At 56.9% G+C, this 19,598-nt stretch overlaps 2 protein-coding genes across 4 annotated transcripts in view; both read left to right on the top strand.

Annotated features, from left to right (window-relative positions):
* TAPBP (TAP binding protein) overlaps positions 1-9,153 on the top strand; it is an 11,943-nt gene extending 2,790 nt beyond the window's left edge. Inside the window, exons 4-8 of the mRNA XM_062185948.1 lie at positions 6,240-6,638; positions 7,038-7,379; positions 7,458-7,547; positions 7,633-7,670; positions 8,248-9,153. Coding sequence (XP_062041932.1) covers positions 6,240-6,638; positions 7,038-7,379; positions 7,458-7,547; positions 7,633-7,670; positions 8,248-8,259 — 881 coding nt within the window. The 3' untranslated portion in view covers positions 8,260-9,153. The remainder of the gene's footprint in view (positions 1-6,239; positions 6,639-7,037; positions 7,380-7,457; positions 7,548-7,632; positions 7,671-8,247) is intronic.
* A 696-nt stretch (positions 9,154-9,849) lies between these two features.
* Positions 9,850-18,993, top strand: RGL2 (ral guanine nucleotide dissociation stimulator like 2). 3 transcript variants are annotated; one of them, XM_062185942.1, is made up of 18 exons: positions 9,850-9,940; positions 10,126-10,325; positions 11,569-11,652; positions 11,853-12,031; positions 12,179-12,229; positions 12,319-12,426; positions 12,975-13,131; positions 13,212-13,315; positions 13,422-13,506; positions 13,583-13,654; positions 13,827-13,901; positions 15,573-15,605; positions 15,723-15,844; positions 15,937-16,032; positions 16,115-16,226; positions 16,312-16,602; positions 17,966-18,080; positions 18,205-18,993. In XM_062185942.1, the coding sequence occupies exons 2-18, from the start codon at positions 10,167-10,169 to the stop codon at positions 18,414-18,416; spliced, it is 2,055 nt and encodes a 684-aa protein (XP_062041926.1). In that variant the 5' UTR covers positions 9,850-9,940; positions 10,126-10,166; the 3' UTR covers positions 18,417-18,993. The 3 variants fall into 3 exon arrangements, with proteins under 3 accessions (XP_062041926.1, XP_062041924.1, XP_062041925.1); XM_062185940.1 differs by having other exon boundaries at positions 12,319-12,616; positions 12,880-13,131; XM_062185941.1 differs by having other exon boundaries at positions 12,319-12,616; positions 12,880-13,131; positions 13,586-13,654; positions 18,205-18,992.
* Positions 18,994-19,598: the final 605 nt, after the last annotated feature.

The following is a 19,598-nucleotide window of genomic DNA, read 5'->3' as shown; positions in this document are numbered from 1 at the left end:
ATGGCCTGGGAAAGCAGTAGAAGATGGCCCAAGTCCTTGGGCCCCAGCACTCGAGTGGGAGACCAGGAAGAAGCTCCTGGCTCCTGGCTTCAGATTGGCGCGGCTTCGGCCATTGCGGCCATCTGTGGAGTGAACCAGCGATGGAAGACCTCTCCTTCTCTCTCTGCTTCTCTCTGTAACTCTGCCTTTCAAATAAATAAAATAGATCTCTCTATTTTTAATAAATCTTTATTTTGCAGAGGCAAAAAGACAGAAGAGATCTTCTGGCCCCTAAACTTTTTAAAAGACAATTCCTTCTACCTCATCCAAATGCACTTCGTGTGTGTGACATCCATGAAGTGACTTCAACTTAAAACATTCAGCAAAATATGTATTTTTATACAGGAAAGTGTCCTTAATAAATGTACAAGATTGTCCTTTTTCTAAAACTGTGAAAATATGATCATTAAGAAATGTAATATTTTACTTATTTAGCCTTCCAATTAATTGGAATCCTGGCTGCCACAATCTATTTTGGGGCTTGGGAATATAGAAATTTAAATGATTTGGCAATTGACAAAAATTCAATTACTTCATACTAGCTTTTTTTAAAAAAATTTATTTATTTATTTGAAACTCAGAGTTACACAGAGATAGGAGAGGAAGAGAGAGAGGTCTTCCATCTGCTGGTTCACTCCCCAATTGGCCACAACGGCCAGAGCTGCGCCAATCTAAAGCAAAGAGCCAGGAGCTTCTTCCTGGTCTCCCATGCGGGTGCAGGGGCCCAAGGACTTGGGCCATCTTCTACTGCTTTCCCAGGCCATAGCAGAGAGCTGGATTGGAAGAAGAGCAGCCAGGACTAGAACCGGTGCCCACATGGGATGCCGGCACTGGAGGTGTCAGCTTTACCCGCTATGCCACAGTGCCGTTCCCTACTTCAAACTATCTTAAGTGGCTTTTCCTTTCTGGTTCCAAAATACAAACAATATGCCTTGCTTCAACACACTGGATTCCGATAATCACTGCCACACTTCATTGGAATCAAATTGAATTTCCCTTTTAACGAGCAGGTTAAGCTGTGTCTCATCTAGGGCTGACCAGTGATGACAGGCTTTCTTAAAACCAGTCTCAAAGTTATCACTCAACTCTGATGGAGACAATGATGCCATTTCAAAAGGTAGCATTGGACTATCCAGGCCATCTAGTCAAGAAAATGAAAACATAATGTTAAAAACAATAAGTAGACTGTAAGTGAAGTTAAAAAACAAAACCCTCTTTCACAGCAAGCATGTTCCTTAACTTTCATTTCTTCCCCTGGCAAAGCTGTGGCTGTTAATGAAGCTCAGTTAAACCTCAGAACCCAAGCGCTGGTTTCACAAGTCCTGGGTACTTTCAGGGGTTGAAGAGATGGTCAGGTGACGCACACCTGCTCTCAAGGGCGTCCGGGCGGTGTGAGGGGCAGACCAGCTCATGCCAGTGACGGAAGTGCAGATGGGGTCCCTGACGGTTCGCCAGCAGGAGGATGGTCCGCAGCTCACAAAGCAGGCAAAAAACAAGGTCCTGTGTTCTGTCTTTTCAAGCTTTTCTGCTTGATAAGGGATTTCAGAAAATGAATGCTATTGTTGCTTTGTGCGACATTTCTCTAATGCTGAGATCATTGATAATCTTGCTAATATACATGTATGCATTTTTAAAGATTTCTTTATTTATTTGAAAGACAGGAAGAGAGAGAGAGTGAGAAATCTTCCATCTGTTGGTTCACTCCCCAGATGGCCACAATGACCAGGCCGGGTCAGGCCCAAGCCAGGAACCAGGAACTTCTTCCAGGTCTCCCACCTGGGCGCAGGGGCCCAAGCACTTGGGCCATCTTCCACTGCGTTCTCAGGCCAGAAGCAGGGAGCTGGATCAGAAGAGGAACAGCTGGGACACAAACCGGTGCCCATATGAGATGCCGGCACTGTAGGCAGAGGCTTTACCTGCCAAGCCACAATGCTGGCCCCAATATATCATTCCTTACTAAATAGTTTAGCGTGTTTGTTGACAAATATCCTTTCTCAACATACTTTGTGTGCATGTTATTTAGTTCTCACCATTCTTCTAAAACATTGCTATCAAAATTTCAAATATACAAAGTAGGGATAGGATAATGGAGCCCTCTGTGTTCACCCATACCCACTTGTGTAGCTATTACATTTTACCAAAATCTTCACTTATCCTATCTCTCCTCCATGTTTTTTTTTGTTGTTGTTGTTGTTTTGTTTTTGTTTTTGTTTTAAAGCACATCCCAGGCATCCTATTATTTTACTCATAAATTCTCAGTAAGCATCCCTGAGGATAGTTTGTGGGAGGCAGGGCTAAAATTGCTTCCAATAACCCTGTTAGCTTAGGGGTTAAACTTTAAACATCTTCCTGTGGATCTTCTCCACCAGTTCAGGAGGTTTTTGGATTTTGAGAAACTAACTGAAATTTCAGACCTTCTTTCTTTTCTCTACTGAACTAAGACAATCTGATGAAGTTGAGAAAACTTTTTTAAAAGATTTATTTATTTGTTTGAAAGGCAGAGTTTCAGAGAGAGAGAGAGAAGGAGAGACACAGAGATCTTCCATCTGCTGGTTCACTCCCCAAATGGCCACAATGGCCAGATTTGTGCCTATCTGAAGCCAGGAGCCAGGAGCTTCTTCCAGGTCTCCCACATGGGGGCAGCGGCCCAAGCACTTGGGCCATCCTCCACTGCTTTTGAAGGCAGGTTAGCAGAGAGCTGGATCGGAAGTGAAGTAGCTGAGACTTGAACTGGTGCCCACATGGGATGCTGATGTCTGAGGCAGAAGTTTTACCCACGATGCCACAGCCGGCCCTGGGAAAACTTTATAGGCCTCAGCAGCTGGAATTAAAAAATAATGAGAAAAAAATGACTTCTATGTAGAGGACCTAGTCACTTGTAGGAGGGAACAGCAGTGGCACTGAGCTTGAAGGACATGGAATACGTGGATGTTAGAAAACTGGAAAGACAGGAATTGTGTGACCTAGGCAGAGGTGCTCAGTGATTCAAGTTGCTTGTTTCTTTGAAAGCTAAGCCACGACGCCAGCCCATGATTCGAGTTTCTTTGGGGTACAAGAGAGGGACTCTATGTGGCTGGCTCTTAGGGCACAGGGGAAATATGGAGAGATGATTAGGGGCTGGATTTTCAAATATGTTGAAAGTGAGAGGGGCCGGTGCCATGGCGCAGTAGGTTAATCTTCTGCCTGCAGCACCAGCATCCCATATGGGCGCTGGTTCTAGTCCTGGCTGCTCCACTTCTGATCCAGCTCTCTGCTGTGGCCTGGGAAAGCAGTAGAAGATGGCCCAAGTCCTTGGGCCCCTGCACACACATGGGAGACCGGGAAAAAGCACCTGGCTCCTGGCCTCGGATCGGCACAGCTGTGGCCGTTGTGGCCATTTGGGGAGTGAACCAAATGAAGGAAGACCTTTCTCTCTGTCTCTCCCTCTCACTGTCTGTAACTCTACCTCTCAAATAAATAAATAAAATCTTTTTTTAAAAAAAGTGAGGCTTTATTCTGCAGATGACAGTGAATGTCAGAAGTTGGGTGTATTTTGGGGGAGGAGAAACATTATTCTAAAAAGCCTATTCTTTTTTTTTTTTTAATATAATCTAGCAGTTCTCTGCATTTTTATTTTTTTTTTTATTTTTATTTTTTTTTGACAGGCAGAGTGGATAGTGAGAGAGAGACAGAGAAAAAGGTCTTCCTTTTTGCCGCTGGTTCACCCTCCAATGGCCGCTGCGGCCGGCACATCGTGCTGATCTGAAGCCAGGAGCCAGGTGCTTCTCCTGGTCTCCCATGGGGTGCAGGGCCCAAGGACTTGGGCCATCCTCCACTGCCTTCCCGGGCCATAGCAGAGAGCTGGCCTGGAAGAGGGGCAACCGGGACAGAATCCGGCGCCCCAACCGGGACTAGAACCCGGTGTGCCAGCGCTGCAAGGCAGAGGATTAGCCTGTTAAGCCACGGCGCTGGCCTAAAAAGCCTATTCTTTTGATTCTTATAAAAGGTGGGTGAGGGGGCTGGTGTTTGGCACAGTGGGTGAAGCCACCGCTTGTTGTGTTGCCAGCAGCCCCTGTGGGCATCGATTCAAGTCCTGGCTGCTTTGCTTCCAACCCAGCTTCCTGCTAATTCACCTGGGAAAGCAGCAGATGATGGCCCAAGTACTTGGGCCCCTGCTCTCACAAGGGAGACACAGGTGAAGCTCCTGACTCTTGGCCTTGGCTTGCCCAGCCTCAGCTGTTGTGGCCATTTGGGGAGTGAACCAGCAGATTGAAGATCTCTCTCTCTCTCTCTCTCTCTCTCTCTCTCTCTAACTTTTTAAATAAATAAAAATCTTTAAAAAAAAAATAAGTAGGCAAGGATCAGATCATTGAACTAGTAAGCAGAATATAGGTCAAGAGATTTTCCCCAGATACCTAGCAAGCCCGTGATGGTAATGAGAACAGCAAGAGCTAACATCATCAAGCATATTCTAGATACCAGACCCTGTTCTAAGCAGTTCTCTGCACAATCTCTTTTATTCTGCTTCATAATCGTCAGACATGGGTATTAATGCTATCCCCAGGTTGCAGATGAAGAAATCTGAGGCACAGAGCAGTTAGGTAACTTATCCAAGGACACACAGTTTGTAAAAATCAGGGCTAGAAACTGAACTGTGTCGTTAGCCGCTGACTTCCCAGGTAGCTTGGTTTTAAACAGGCCAGGGACCTGATCGGACTTGTAGCCACACGTTTGGCTTCCACCTGAAGGAGGAGTTGAAGGGGAGAGAGATTGAGTATAAGGCAGACAAAAGAGGAAGCTGTTGTCATTTTCCGAAAATATGTTGATGAGAACCTGAGTGAGTACTGGATGTGAGATCTGTTAGGGTCTGGTGGAGACAGCACACAACGCTGTCTCGGATTTCTGGCGGTCCGAGGCCAGGGACTTCTGTCTTGCTCACTGTTCTCTACCCCTACATTATTATATCCTGAACATCCGTGTGCTTAATAAATACTTATTGAATGAGCAAATGAGAGGAAGTCCGAGTGCCTCCACGTGTTTGCCCTTCGTGCCCGGGGGCTGATGGCGCATTCTTCACAGCCAGGCGAGGTGGGCGCGGGGGCAGCGTGGGCATGTTGGGAGATGTGTTGCGTTGGAGCCCATGAAGTTTGCCTGGCAGACAGTTAGGTGTGATCAAAATGAGCAGCGGACGTGGTGCATTCCAGGCTCTGTTGTAAGCACCTGTCATGGATTTAATCCCAAATCAGGAAGTTACTGGATATGGGTAGCAAGAGATGTTAAGTGATCTACTCCTCACAAGGACCGCAGGAGGTAACTAATATTCTTATCATAACTATTTTAGAGATTAAGCTGAGCCATGGAAAAGGGACCCAAGACTATACAATTAAGCTGCTGAGTTTGTTTTGTTGTTGTTGTTGATTTATTTATTTGAAAGAGAGAGAGAGAGAGAGAGAGCTTCCATCTGCTTGTTTACTCTTCAGATGGCCACAACAGATAGGGTTGGGCCAGGCCAAACTCAGGAGCCTGGAACTCTCCCACATGGGTGCAGGGGCCCAAGCACTTGGCTCATCATCCGCTGCATTCCCAGGTGAGAAAGTGAGAGAGCTGGATTGGCAGTGGAGCAGCTGGGACGTGAACAAGTCTGGAATGTCGGTGTTGGGTGTCGCAAGCAGTAGCTCAACTTGCTGTGCTGCAGTGCTGGCCCCTAGAGTTGTTTTGAACGAAGACAGCGAGGCTCCAGGCCCTTAACCATTGCGCTACACTGCTTCAGGAGACAAAGGTGTCTGTGCAAAAGCCAGGCTTCTGGAGCCAGTAAATGTTCTATACAGTAGCAGAAGGGTCGACAGCCGTAGCTTCATCGGGAACCTGGGAAGCCCTGGCTTTTCAAGGGTGGTGCCTGGAGACTGGGTTGGTGCAGATGGTGTCAGAAATGCCCTCAGATGTCACTGTCCCCAGAACCTGAGTGGGCCGTGTCTTCAGAGCCGGCTTCCAGCCCTGCACCTGCTCACCACCCTGGGCACCCTTACACTAGAAAGGTCTCACCCTCAGCCACACCGGCTCCCACCCAGTCCCAGGGCAGAGGAGACCTGCAGGGAGGCCTGGCAGAGGTATCATTAAAGGTGTCCTCAGGGGTGGGGAAACTGGAATTCAGGGCTCCCTCTAACTCCACTTCTCTCCCTCTCCTTCTCTCCCTCATGCCCACCCCCTCCTGTCCTTGCCAGCGGTACTGACCGTCCTCTCCCACACCCCTGCCCCTCGAGTCCGTCTGGGACAAGACGCCATGCTGGACTTGAGCTTCGCCTACATGCCCCCCACCCCTGCAGCTGCTACCTTGCTGGCCCCAGGCCCTCCTCCCTTTGGACTCGAGTGGCGACGCCAGCACCTGGGTAAGGGGCACCTGCTCCTGGCTGCGACTCCTGGGCTGAATGGGCGGATGCCAGCTGCCCAGGAGGGGGCGGTGGCATTCGCTGCTTGGGACGATGATGAGCCCTCAGGCCCGTGGACCGGAAATGGGACCTTCTGGCTGCCTGCAGTGCGGCCCTTTCAGGAGGGCACCTACCTGGCCACCGTACACCTGCCGTACCTTCAAGGGCAAGTCACCCTGGAGCTTGCTGTGCACAGTGAGTTGGGGATGAAAGTCTCCAAGGGTAGAGGGTAGGACCTGGGGTTAGGAGGATACCATGGGAGGGATTGGGATGCTGCAGAAGAGGGTGCCCAGGTGGGCAGTGGGGGATCCCTGCTAGTCAGGGCAAGGGAAGCGGGTGGACGATCTGTGGCCACCTGAGGAGCTTTGGGATAAAGGCAGGAAGGTGAAGTGAGGGTCCCTGAAAATTGGGGGAGGGTTAAACTGGGGATTCCCGTGAAGCACCAATGGGGAGATAGCGGGGGTCCCCATGGCAGAAGAGAAAACCTAGCGAGAGCCCCGTATGGAGGCAGCTGGGGGAGGCGGGAAAACCCAGGACCTCAGAGGGAGAATGTTGTGGGTCCACTCCCTCATGCTCCATTCCTACTCTGCCCAGAGCCCCCCACGGTGTCCCTGACGCCCGCCCCCGTCGTGTGGGCTGCCCCCGGGGAGGCACCCCCGGAGTTGCTCTGCCTCGTGTCCCACTTCTACCCTTCCGAGGACCTGGAGGTGTTGTGGGAGCTCCGGGGCGGCGCCAAGGGCGGCTCGCGGAAGGTCGGGGGGCAGAGCTGGCTCTCCGCCCTGCGCCACCATTCCGACGGCTCCGTCAGCCTCTCCGCGCACCTGCGGCCGCCTCCGGTCAGCTCAGAGCAGCACGGGGCGCGCTACGCCTGCCGCGTCCTCCACCCCAGCCTGCCTGCCTCGGGGCACAGCGCCGAGGTCACCCTGGAGGTGGCAGGTGAGTTGGGGGGCCTCTGGGGAGCCTGGGCCAGCGGCGGGGACAACTCGGAGCTCACGAGCCCCTTCCGCGTGCCAGGTCTCTCGGGGCCCTCGCTGGAGGACAGCGTGGGCCTTTTCCTGTCTGCTTTTTTCCTCCTCGGACTCATCAAGGCGCTGGGCTGGGTCGGTGAGTGGGGTCTCAGGCGGCGGGCATCCCCCGACCCTGCCCCGCGAGCACTCCTACAGCGTTCCTTCTCAATCTTTCCCCACAGCTGCCTGCTGGTCCACTCGGCCGGGTTCAGAGGAGAAGGTAACGGCACTCAGCCTCCCCCTGTCTTTCTCTCATTGTACACCCCCCCCCCCAGCTGTCACCGCAGGAGAGGGGGGGCCCGGACTGGGAATTCACAGAGCTGGGTTAAGTCGTGCCTCCACCCTGCCTGCAGGCCCCGTGACCACGCTGCTGAGGCTACAGCTCCGTGTCCTCGGAGAGAGTTTATTTAAGCTGTGCTGTCTAATAGGAATAGAACATATACATTTATATATGTAAATTTAAACAACCTGGTTAAACAGGCACAATTAATGGAACAAGGCACTTTAATATAGCCACATATTGCCATTTTACATGTAGATAGTCAGTGTCGTTTGCATCCTAAGTCTTCACAAACAAGTGTTCGTTCTAGACCGTCAGCACATCCCAGCGGGGACTGGCTGCCCTGGATCCACACGGGGGTAGAGCCTTTGGAAGATTTGGGGGGCTCGGTGCCGGCCTGGCAGGCAGTCAGCAAAGCCCCATGCTTCTCCCACAGAGGTTCACGTTTGTGGATGGGCCCCTCAGTCTAGCTCCTGAAGTCCCCCAATTCCATACCCCCTTCTTGCTTCTCTTCCAGAAAACCCAGTGAAGGCACCTGCCACCACCCCGCGGACGCCTCCATCATCTCTGGCCGAGCTACTGCAGTGGCCCCTCAAAATATTACCGCATCATCTGCTCCTACTCCCTCCAGTTTCCCGCCACTGAGTGGCTTTTCTAAAAGACACAAATCACAGGGCATTCATCTTCGAACTCTAGGGCAATGGGTCTCACAGTTTTTGGTCTCAGGACCTCTTAGAAATCATCAAGGACCTCAGAGAGCTGTGTGCGTGATGAGTAGCGCTATTTACCGTATTTATTTAAATGACACGCACACGTCCCATTTGCTGTGAGGGTGACGGTGTGGCTACACATCTGGTGGCTTTCTGGGCAGCGCCGCCGCACACTCCCAGAAAATGATGCTGGGAACGATGTCGGTGTGACCCGGCCTTGATTCTGCATACCCCCCAGAACTAGACTCGGGGGGCTCCGGGACGGAGACCACATTTGAAGAACCAGGGTTCTAGGACCAGATCCATTCTTCTGGCTCCTGCCAACGCGTCCCCTCGCGCGGGAGCCACTGCCTACGTCCGGCCCCAGCTGGAGCCCCCAGCCTCCTCTCGGCGCTCCTTCCACAGGACCCCTCTCCTTTCCCCAGTGAGCTCAACGCCGCCCGCCGGCCCCGGCCCAGCGCTCTGCTCCCTCTGCTGGTCACCCCTCACGCTCCCTGGGCTCCAGGCCGGGTCAGCCTCCTGGTCCTCCGACCGCCCGGCTGCCCTCCCGGGCTGGGGGCTGCTCCAGGGCAGGCAGCGGCCCGGCGACGCCCACCAGAGGGCGCTCCTCTAGAAGCTGCAGAGCGCAGGAGGCCGGGAGCTGCGACCGCCGGCTTAGGGACGCTGAGGCGCGGGGTCGGGTCTAATCGTGAGGCAATAAAGTTGTCTTCCGGTACTTCCAACTGGATCTCATTCTGCCCCAATGAACCTTCCAGTCACATCAGGCCCCGATCTCCCAAAGGGGCCCAGAGCATCCACCACCCAGGCGAGACAGTTTGAGTGCTCGCCACAGGCCGCCGAGGAGCCGACTCCCCGCGGGAGCGAGACGGCCCCGAGCGCCGGAAACCCCGGAGCCCCGAATCTGGGACCGGAAGTGGCGGCTTCCTGCCCCGCCCCCTCACAGGAGGGCGGGAACTGGGGGCTCCTCGGAAAACCCGGAGTGGATTTCGGTCCGCTGCCAGGCTTGGTTGCAATGGGGAGTGTGGCCCGGGGGTGGGAGCCCGGGGTCTTTCCCCGCCTAGAACGCTTGCCGCGGGAGATTTAGCCTCGCTCTTGTGGAGAAGGCATTGTTTAATTCTGCTGCATCTGTCCTCCCCGCGGTCTGGAGACTGGCATCGTTAGTCCCACTCATTGCGCGGCGACGTGGGCTCCGGAACCCCCGAGTGGGGGCGGGAGGACACTGGCGCCGGGGACCCGTGCTCCCGGGTCCCGGACCCTGGGCCGTCCAGCGCTGCCCTGGTCCGCGGCCCTGGCTCCTGTTCTCACTTCCTTCCCCTTTTGGCTCCTGCTCTCGGAGCGGGCGGACGCGGGGGGGAGCGGAAAGGGCGGGAGGGCCAGAGAGCGGACGGAGGGGTGCAAGGGGGGTGGTGCGGCAGAGCCGAGGAGGGGACTCGGTCGGGGGCCAGAGAACGACCGGAACAGCGGCCCGGGACCCACGCTGCCCCCACCCCTCCCGAGCAGGTCAGAGCCAGAGCACCCTGTGACCCTGCCCGCCCCCCGTCCTTGTGAGCCTCTCCTCTGCAGAGCGCACCCAGGGCCCCCACTCCAACCCCCGCGTCGCCCGCCTGCAGGACTCTCATCTGGGCGCCTGGACGCCCGCGCCCGCCTGACCCCGCCACCCGCACCCTTCCCCCGTCTCTCTCCAGGCGCCCCCATGGCCCGACCCCGCTGACTCCTGCACTCGGCCATGCTCCCGCGGCCCCTGCGGCTGCTTTTGGACACGAGCCCCCCCGGGGGAGTCGTGCTGAGCAGCTTCCGGAGCCGAGACCCCGAAGCGGGTGGGGACCCAGGTGGCCGGGTCGTGGGCGGGGGGCAGGCGCAAGAGGAGGAGGAGGAAGAAGAAGAGGTGAGACGCGGGCGGCGGGAGGCAGGGGCGTGAACGTGGCCGAGACTGTCCGCCTTTCTCCCGCTGCCTCTGGGCCCTGCCTCTCCCCTCCCTCCCAGCTCCAGGCCTTCCGCGCCTCGGCCTGGGTGTGTGCCAGCCGCCCTGCCGCAGGGAGTGCTGGCGTCTGTGGTTTGTGTCAGTGCGGCTCGGGAGCTGTCCGCAGGAACCTGCCCTGGGCCTGCCCGGCCGTCCCGGCTGGTCCCCGGCCCTCCCTGCCTACACCTGAGAGTGCCCGCCTCCCTGGGTGCCGGGGTCGCGCTCCCCGTCGCCCTCCTGGGTTTTGTTTGGCGGGGAGGGGTTTGTTGCCACAGTAACCAGCTTCTCTGACTCTGGGATTGGGGAGGGAACCCTCTGGTTTCTTGACCCCTCCCCTTCCCACCGTCCCTCCCCCTCCCCCTGCCTGGTGCTTAGGCCGAGGCTGGACCCAGGGTGGTCATCTGCTTTTCCTGGGGACGAATGATGGTGGCCAGGAGCAGGGTTTGGGGCCTCAAGAGAGGCCGGAAGTTGGTTTTGGGGCCCTCGGGCCCTGGACTCCCGGGTCCAGACACTGAGTGAAGGCAGGGAGACTGGCAGGGCTGGTTTTTCGAGATTGGCAGGGGGGGAGGGGCTGGGGCCACGTGACTCTAGAGTCCACCCCCCCCAATCATCCCCACTTCCCCTTCTCCTTCCTGTATTGGGATTGGAGCAGCTACCTTTGGGGTCCCCAGGACTGAGATAGTGGAGGCGCCCCAGCCGGGGGACCAGGGGAGAGGAGGGCGGGAGGAGAAGGAGGGTCCTTGGCGGGGAGGGCGGGGCACGAGGCGGCTCTGCCTGTAACTGGGCTTTCAGCTTCTCTGTGCCTCTGGTGCTCTGCCTCTCGGGTTCCCTCTCCTGCCCTTTGCGCCCTGCTCCTCTGCTGTGTTGGGGTTCAGCTCTGGGGGGAAGGGGCTTTGGGGGTCTCCAGGATCAGAGTTTCTGCACTCCATCCGCTCCCCAACTGCAACCCCCTCGACTCCATCGGGCCCTGAGGCGGCTGGGGGGGGGCTGTCTGGGCCCCAGTGGGAGAGACCTGGGGTCGCCAGCCCCCCCAGCCCCCCGCACCCGCTGGTACTGGTCCCTGCCGCCACAGGTGAGGGGTGCAGAGGGAGGCGGAGGGCCCGGGCGAGGGCCGGGCAGTGGGCGGTGGTGTGTGGGACCCTGTGACTTCCCCTTCCTCGCGCTGCAGGCCCCGGTGTCTGTGTGGGAAGAGGAGGAGGATGGCGCCACGTTTACCGTCACAAGCCGCCAGTACCGGCCTCTCGACCCCTCGGTGAGATGGTGGCTCTGGCTTCGCTCTGGCTGACTTTCTGGCCCGAGTGCTAGGTTGGACATTTGCCATCCTGATGGTCTTTGGCCCCTCTCTGGGTCTCAGCAACATGAGTGGCTTAGCGTCTAGATCTGGGACTGTCTTCCGAAACCCAGGGGCAGAGCTGAGGGCGAAGTCAGCGACGGGTCTTCTGTGTCCCCCAGGCTCCCCTGCCTCCCCCGCGTTCTTCCCGACGGCTCCGAGCTGGCACCCTGGTGGCCTTGGTCAGACACCTGCTGGACCCTCAGACGTCAGGCGCTGATGTGACCTTCGTGTCCGCCCTCCTGGCCACCCACCGAGCCTTCACCTCCACGCCTGCCCTGCTAGGGCTTGTGGCTGACAGGTCAGGGACCTAGGGGACCAAGGACCATGGAGGTGTCGGGATTTCCTGAAGCCCCAGCATCCCTCCCAAATCTGCACGGCCACAGCAGCGCGGGGCAGGGCGGGGCAGGCGGGGGATGTGGTTGGAGAGATGTCCTTCTCTCTGCAGACTGGAAGCGCTTGAGTCTCATCCTGCTGATGAACTAGAGCGGACAACAGGGTGAGTGACCCCGGATTCTTAGCCTCGCCGTCCCCTCCGCACGAGCTGCAGCCTGACCTCTGACCCTTGGCTGATTCCCCTTCTCCCAGGGTAGCCATCTCTGTCCTGTCCACCTGGCTGGCCTCTCACCCTGAGGATTTTGGCTCTGAGGTCAAGGGTCAGCTTGACCGCCTTGAGAGCTTCTTGCTCCGGACAGGGTATGCAGCAGGGGAGGGTGTTGGGGGGGGCACCGCTGACCTCATCCGAAACCTCCGGTCTCGGGTGGACCCCCAGGCCCCCGACCTTCCTAAGCCCCTGGCCCTCCCCGGCGATCCCCCTGCTGACCCCACGGATGTCCTGGTGTTCCTCGCTGACCACTTGGCCGAACAGCTGACCCTGCTAGATGCGGTGAGACCCTGACCTTTGCCCCCATGCCCCCAGCCCTTTACTAACCTCTCCTCGGCTCCACACCCTTCCCTTGCTTCCACCCCTTCCTGATCCAGCTCCCAGCCTCCTGAAATGCCATTTGACCTTTCCCCTTTCCCCTTGGTTGTTACCCTCAAACCCCAGGCCGCTCTGGTTCCCTGGCCACCCGAGATCCTCAGATCCCTGATATTGGAAGTCTGGCCTCATATGGCTTTGAACTTTAATCTTTGACCTCTGCCTTCCAGGAGCTGTTCCTCAATCTGGTCCCCTCTCAGTGCTTGGGGGGCCTGTGGGGTCACAGAGACCGGCCGGGACACTCCCATCTCTGCCCATCTGTCAGAGCTACTGTCACACAGTTCAACAAGGTGGCAGGGGCAGTGGTCAGCTCTGTCCTGGGGGCCACCTCAACCGGAGAGGGGCCTGGGGAGGTGACCATACGGCCACTGCGACCCCCGCAGAGGGCCCGGCTCCTGGAGAAGTGGATCCGTGTGGCAGAGGTGAGAGGGGATTGCCTTGTTGGGGGCGGGCGTGCGCACAGGGGTCCCACAGCCTTGACCTCCCTCTCGGACCCCTGCAGGAGTGCAGACTGCTGCGGAACTTCTCATCCGTGTACGCCGTGGTGTCGGCCCTGCAGTCCAGCCCCATCCACCGGCTCCGGGCAGCCTGGGGGGAAGCAGCCAGGTGGGGCAGCCAGGCGCTGCACTGGGGGTGGGGACCCCTCCGAGGGCCGGGGAGTAGGGTGGCCACGTCAGGCCTGTCCTCACGGCCGCCGTGTCCCCTCTTCCAGGGACAGCCTCAGAGTCTTTTCCAACCTCTGCCAGATTTTCTCCGAGGAAGATAACTATTCCCAGAGCAGGGAGCTCCTGGCACAGGTGAGGCTCTGCCTTCCGGCGTTCCCGGCCACCCTCGCCCCCGCCCCTCCTCCACATCTCCTCGTTCCGTCACCAGCAGGAGGGGAAGCTGCAGGCCCCTCTGGAGCCACACTCCAAGAAGCCCCCGAGGTCTGGCTCCCGGGGTGGGGTGAGTGACTGGCAGGGGTGCTTGCGAGGGAGTAGGGAGCGTGTTATGGGGGGAGGCAGCCCGAAGGGTGGGACAGGGCCTGGAGAATGAAATCTGTCCTCTGGGGCACTGGGGAGGCAGAGTGGGCAGGTGGGACGCAGCAGGAGCGTCTGACCGTGACCCTTGACCTCAGGGTGTGGTCCCATACCTTGGCACCTTCCTTAAGGACCTGGTGATGCTGGATGCAGCCTCCAAGGATGAGCTGGAGGTGAGTGGGGTGTGTGTGTGTGTGTGGTGCTGGAGGTGAGTGGGGTGTGTGTGTGTGTGGTGCTGGAGGTGAGTGGGGTATGTGTGTGTGTGTGTGTGGTGCTGGAGGTGAGTGGGGTGTGTGTATGTGGTGTGTGTGTGTGTGTGTGGTGCTGGAGGTGAGTGGGGTGTGTGTGTGTGTGTGGTGCTGGAGGTGAGTGGGGTGTGTGTGTGTGTGCGGTGCTGGAGGTGAGTGGGGTGTGTGTGTGTGGTGCTGGAGGTGAGTGGGGTGTGTGCGTGTGTGGTGCTGGGGGTGAGTGGGGTGTGTGTGTGTGTGTGTGTGTGTGGTGCTGGAGGTGAGTGGGGTGTATGTGTGTGGTGCTGGGGGTGAGTGTGGTGTGTGTGTGTGTGTGTGGTGCTGGGGGTGAGTGGTGTGTGTGTGTGGTGCTGGAGGTGAGTGGGGTGTGTGCGTGTGTGGTGCTGGAGGTGAGTGGGGTGTATGTGTGTGGTGCTGGGGGTGAGTGTGGTGTGTGTGTGTGTGTGTGTGTGGTGCTGGGGGTGAGTGATGTGTGTGTGTGTGTGTGTGGTGCTGGAGGTGAGTGGGGTGTCTGCGTGTGTGGTGCACGTTACAGCGACGTAATGAGTGGGCCCCAGAGGCAGGCAGACCTCCCCTCAGAAAAGCAGAGCCTAAGCAGCTGAAAAAGCAGGCGCCGGATTGTGGGGTGCTCACTCTGACCCTCCGACAAGTCGCTTAACCTCTCTGGCCCTGGCTGGCCTGTAAGTGGGGTGCATATGGGTTCAGCAGGAGGGCGCGCCTGAAGCATCAGCATAGTTAAAGTTCCTCATCCTCAGAGCCCCAGTTTTCTTACCTATAAAACAGGCACCTTTAAAAATTTGTATCTACTTATTTGGAAGGCAGGGTTACAGAAAGAGGCAGACAGAGTGAGATCTTCCATCTGCTGGTTCACTCCCCAGATGTCAGCAATGGCTGGGGCTGAGCCAGGCTGAAGCCAGGAGCCTGGAACTCCATCCTGGTCTCCCACGCAAGTGCAGGGGCCCAAGGGCTTGGGCCATCATGCACTGCTTCCTCAGGCGCATTAGCAGGGAGCTGGATCAGAAGTGGAGCACCTAGGCCTTGCACTGGCACCCATATGGGATGCCAGTGCTGCAGGTGGCAGCTTAACTCATTTTGCTACAGTGCCAGCCCCAGCAGGCACATTTTCTAACCAAGATACTCAATTTTCTTTTAAAGATTTTATTTATTTGAGAAGTAGAGTTATAGACAGAGAGAGAGAGAGAGATCTTCTATCCACTGTTTTACTCCCCAAATGGCCACAGTGACTGGAGCAGAGCTGATCCAAAGCCAGGAGCTTCTTCCTAGTCTCCCACATGAGTGCAGGGGCCCAAGGACTTGGGCCATCTTCCACTGCTTTCCCAGGCCAGAAGCAGGGAGCTGGATGGGAAGAGGAGCAGCTGGAACCGACGCCCATATGGGATGCCGGCACTGCAGGTGGAGGCTTAGCCTATTACGCCACAGTGCCCCCCCACCCCAAGATACTCGGTGTAAAGGGCCAAGTGGAGTGCTGAGGGCAGGGTGAACGTGAGGGGCGGGCAGGGAGGGTGGGAGGGATGTGCTGTGTGGCCTGGAAGGCAGGGCCAGGCCATTCGCCCCACCCCCTTTTAATCCTTGCAGAATGGATACATCAATTTTGACAAGCGGAGGAAGGTGAGATGCGCTTGCGAGTTGGATGCCGGCCATCCCTGTCGCTGTCCCAGGAAGGGGGCACGGGGACGTCAGGGGTCCCTGGGTTTCGGCCCCTGCAGTTGGAGGACTCCTTCCTAGGAGTTCGCTGTCCTGTCTGAGTTGCGGCGGCTCCAGAACGAGTGTCGCGGCTATGACCTCCGACCCGACCCTGACATCCAGCAGTGGCTACAGGGGCTCCGGCCACTGACGGAGGCCCAGAGGTGACTGGCTGGGTGAGGCTGGGACCCCAGGGCCCTGGCTGGGCGTGGGGAGGCTGTGCTGTCCTGACCTCTGCCCATCACCCCTTCTGCAGTCACCGTGTGTCCTGCGAGGTGGAGCCGCCGGGTACCAGTGACTCTCCTGCCCCCAGAGTGCTGCGGCCAACGCTGGTCATCTCACAGTGGACAGAGTGAGGCAGGAGGCGCCTAGGGGGTGGTTTCCCGGGAACGCGCCGCCCTCCCTCTGACCCTGTCCATCTCCTGCCATTCCAGGGTTCTGGGCTCTGTCGGGGGTCCCACCCCCATGGTGTCCTGGGACCGGCCCAGTGTTGGGGGAGAGGAGGCGCCTGGAACCCCGGCTCCTCTGCTGACCCGTTTGGCCCAGGTGCGCGCTGCTCCCGACCCCGACTCTGAAGGCTCCCTCCGACCCTGCCCGCCCTCATGCCGCCTCTCATGCTGTCTGTCTCCAGCACGTGAAGTGGCCATCCGTCTCCTCTCTGGACTCTGCCCTGGAAAGCAGCGTGTCCCTGCACAGCCCCGCTGACCCCACTCACCTCTCTCCCCCAGCCTCCTCCCCCAGGCCCTCTCGAGGTCACCGGCGCTCTGCCTCCTGTGGCTCCCCACTGAGTGGGGGTGCAGAAGGGGCCTCCAGGGGGCCTGGATGTGGGGGAGGGGCATCTGGGCCAGGGGCCTCTGACTGCCGAATCATCCGAGTGCAGATGGAGCTGGGGGAAGATGGCAGCGTCTACAAGAGCATCCTGGTGAGCGGCCGTGACTGCGGTGCGGTTGGGGCGTGCCTGGTTGGACTGTAAATGTTGTCTTAGGTCTGGACAGCCGAAAGATTCAGTTTTACTTCATTTTTGAAGAGTTACTTATTTGAAAGGCAGAGCTACAAGGAGAGGGAGAGGGCTTCCATCCGCTGTGTCACTCCTCAAGTGGGTGCAACAGCTGAGGCTGGGCCCAGCTGAAACCAGAAGCCAGGAACTCCATCTGGTTTCCCAGATGTAGGAGACCTGGAAGTTCTTGCTTCTTGGCTGCCTGGCCTGGCCTGGCCCCAGCCATTGTGGCCATTTGGAGAGCGAACCAGCAGATGGAAGATCTCTATATATATTTCTCCCTCTCTCTAAGTCTGCCTTTCAAATAAATAAGAATAATTTTTTAAAATTATTATTTATTTGAAAGAGTTACAGAGAGAGGTGGATACAGAGCTAGGTCTTCCATCCACTGGTTCACTTCCCAAATGGCCCCAACAGCCAGAACTGAGCCAGTCTGAAGCCAGGGGCTTCTGCCACATGGGCACAGGGGCCCTCAGACTTGGGCCATCTCCTACTGCTTTCCCAGGTGCATTAGCAGGGAGTTGGATGGAAGTAGAGCAGATAGGTCTTGAACCTGCACCCGTATGGGATGTTGGTGCTCCAGGCTAGGGCTTTAACCTGCTGCGCCACAGCGCTGGCCCCAAAGTAAATATTAAAAAAAAAAAAAAGTGGAGCAGCCGGGACTTGAACCGGTACCCACGTGGGATGGCAGTGTTGCAGGTGGCAGCCTAACCTGCTGCACCACATCAGCCCCTCCTCTAGTTTTAATCGTTATCAGGTTTTCAGAACCAACTGCAGTCTCCTCACTGGGAAGCAGCCTTTCCCTTTTTTAAAATTTTTTTTTACTTATTTGAAAGGCAGAGAGGCATAGACAGAGCTCTTCCATCTGCTGGTTCACTCCCCAGATGCCTTCAACAACTGGTACTGGGCCAGGCTGAAGCCAGGAGCCCAGAACTCAGTCTGAGTGTCCCACAGGGGTGGCAGGGACCCAAGTACTTGAGCCATGCGTCACCCGCTGCCTCCCAGGGTGTGCATTAGCAGGAAATTGGAACCTGGAGTGGAGCGGGGACTCGGGGGATAATGGAATGTGGGCGTCCTGAGTGGCAGCATCTTAACCGCTGTGCCAGCAGCCCTCTTGCACTGGGCACCACATGGGCTGGCTTTATGGGGTACAGGGACCCACCCTGCTCATTTTAAAGTGCTGGACGTAGGTAACCATTTATGGTTGGGGCAGTGGCTGAGATTGGAAGGATGGGGAGCAGTGGTCATCAGGGCCACCCTTCTGCTCTTTTGGTCCCTGTTCCACCAGGTGACAAGCCAGGACAAGGCTCCAAGTGTCATCAGTCGTGTCCTTAAGAAAAACAATCGTGATCACGCGGTGGCTTCCGAGTATGAGCTGGTCCAGCTGCTACCAGGGGAGCGAGGTGAGGGGCCACGAGGGAGATGTGGATGTGGGAGGAGTGGCGCCCCTCGGTGGAGGGCGCAGGTATCTGGGCAGGTGTCAGGGGCCCCTGTCTTGTGCTTGACGCCCACCCTGTGACCCGGCAGAGCTGAGCATCCCGCCCTCGGCTAACGTCTTCTACGCTATGGATGGCACATCGCACGACTTCCTGCTGCGGCAGCGGCGGCGGCCTTCTGCTGCTACCCCAGGCTCCGGCAGCGGCCCCTCAGCCTCAGGAACGCCCCCAAGTGAGGGGGGAGGCGGCTCCTTTCCCAGGATCAAAGCCACAGGGAGGAAGATTGCACGGGCCCTGTTCTGAAGAGGAAGCCCCGTTGGCTCGCAGAAGTCATGGTGTTCATGGCAGACGTGGGGAGGCGCCCTGGGCGGGGCCGATGGGTCACACCGGGACAGAACTTCCTAATGGCAGCCAGCCACCCTGGGGCAGTGAAGTGCCACCGGCTTACCAGACAGCTGAGAGATCCAGTCCTGTGGGAGCTGGCAATCTTGCAACCAAGTTGGATACCTGTACACAGCTCCCTACCTCTCGTCAATGTGCCACGTAACTAGTCGTGGAGAAAGGCACTGGTTTCTGATTCCTGGCCACATCCTAGCAGCAGCGGGCCAAGGAAAAGCCTGGAGGCCTAGAAACGCAGGGTAGAGATGGGGCAGGGAAGGGCAAGGCTGAGGCTCTGAGCCCCAGGGCACACGGGGACGGCTGGTGGGTTCTAGTGGGAGCGTCTTTTCCCACGCTGGGGGTTCCTGTCACTGTGACAACACTAATAAACCAAAACACTACCTGGACTGTCCGCGGCCTTGCAGTGTATCCGCCTTGGCTGCGGGGAGTGGGGCTGGGGCACTGGCCAAGGATAAAGTTGGGGAACAGGGCGGCAGTGTTTTCTACCCCCATGATGAGCAGAGAGTGAAGTCTCAGTGAAAATGGTTTCCATAGAATAATGAGTTCTTTCCTTCATTTACTCTTTAAGATTTTCTCATTTGTCATGACCCACGTGAGGCAGGAGCCCCAAATTAAAGCCATCTGTGTGAAGGACTCCCCTGGCTGCAAATTAAGAAACAATTTTAGGACAAAGAAATGCAAGAACCACTTTGTGGGCGATGTAAAACTTGGAAATCTCATAACAATATAAAGCGTTGTGTGTTGGGGTTTTAAATCAGTCTGAGCGACACATTCCAGGCAGGCAGAAGCTAGAGAACTAGGATTCCTGGCTACCTGGTGGATGTATGAGGGTGCTGCAAAAGTTCATGAACAAACAGAACATGAGAGAGATGCTTATTTTGGTACAGAAGCTTTGGAGCCATGCATGTGATGGGTCTTCAAAGAGTACATGGAAAATGCTTATAAAAAACATGCATGATTCAAAGTGTCTTGCATAGAACTATTTTTATTAAGTTGAGAAGCAGAGTCAAAAGCCCCCACCTGCTGTAACCCAACCTTTTGATTCTGTTTTCCCATGAACCCTACGAAGCACTCTTATTCACAGCA

This window comes from Lepus europaeus, chromosome 3 (genome assembly GCF_033115175.1).
Source record: "Lepus europaeus isolate LE1 chromosome 3, mLepTim1.pri, whole genome shotgun sequence".
Taxonomy (NCBI): Eukaryota; Metazoa; Chordata; class Mammalia; order Lagomorpha; family Leporidae; genus Lepus; species Lepus europaeus.
Note: the sequence above shows the minus strand (reverse complement) of the source record. Positions and strands in the feature narration are given on the sequence as shown.

What these genes read in the sequence shown, in the direction of transcription:
- RGL2 (XM_062185940.1), top strand. Translation starts at nt 10,167, where the DNA reads ATGCTCCCGCGGCCCCTGCGGCTGCTTTTGGACACGAGCCCCCCCGGG. An exon ending in GCCTGGGGGGAAGCAGCCAG is followed by an intron (nt 13,316 to 13,421) that starts GTGGGGCAGCCA and finishes CCCCTCTTCCAG; the next exon opens with GGACAGCCTCAGAGTCTTTT. An exon ending in GCTGCTACCAGGGGAGCGAG is followed by an intron (nt 18,081 to 18,204) that starts GTGAGGGGCCAC and finishes GTGACCCGGCAG; the next exon opens with AGCTGAGCATCCCGCCCTCG.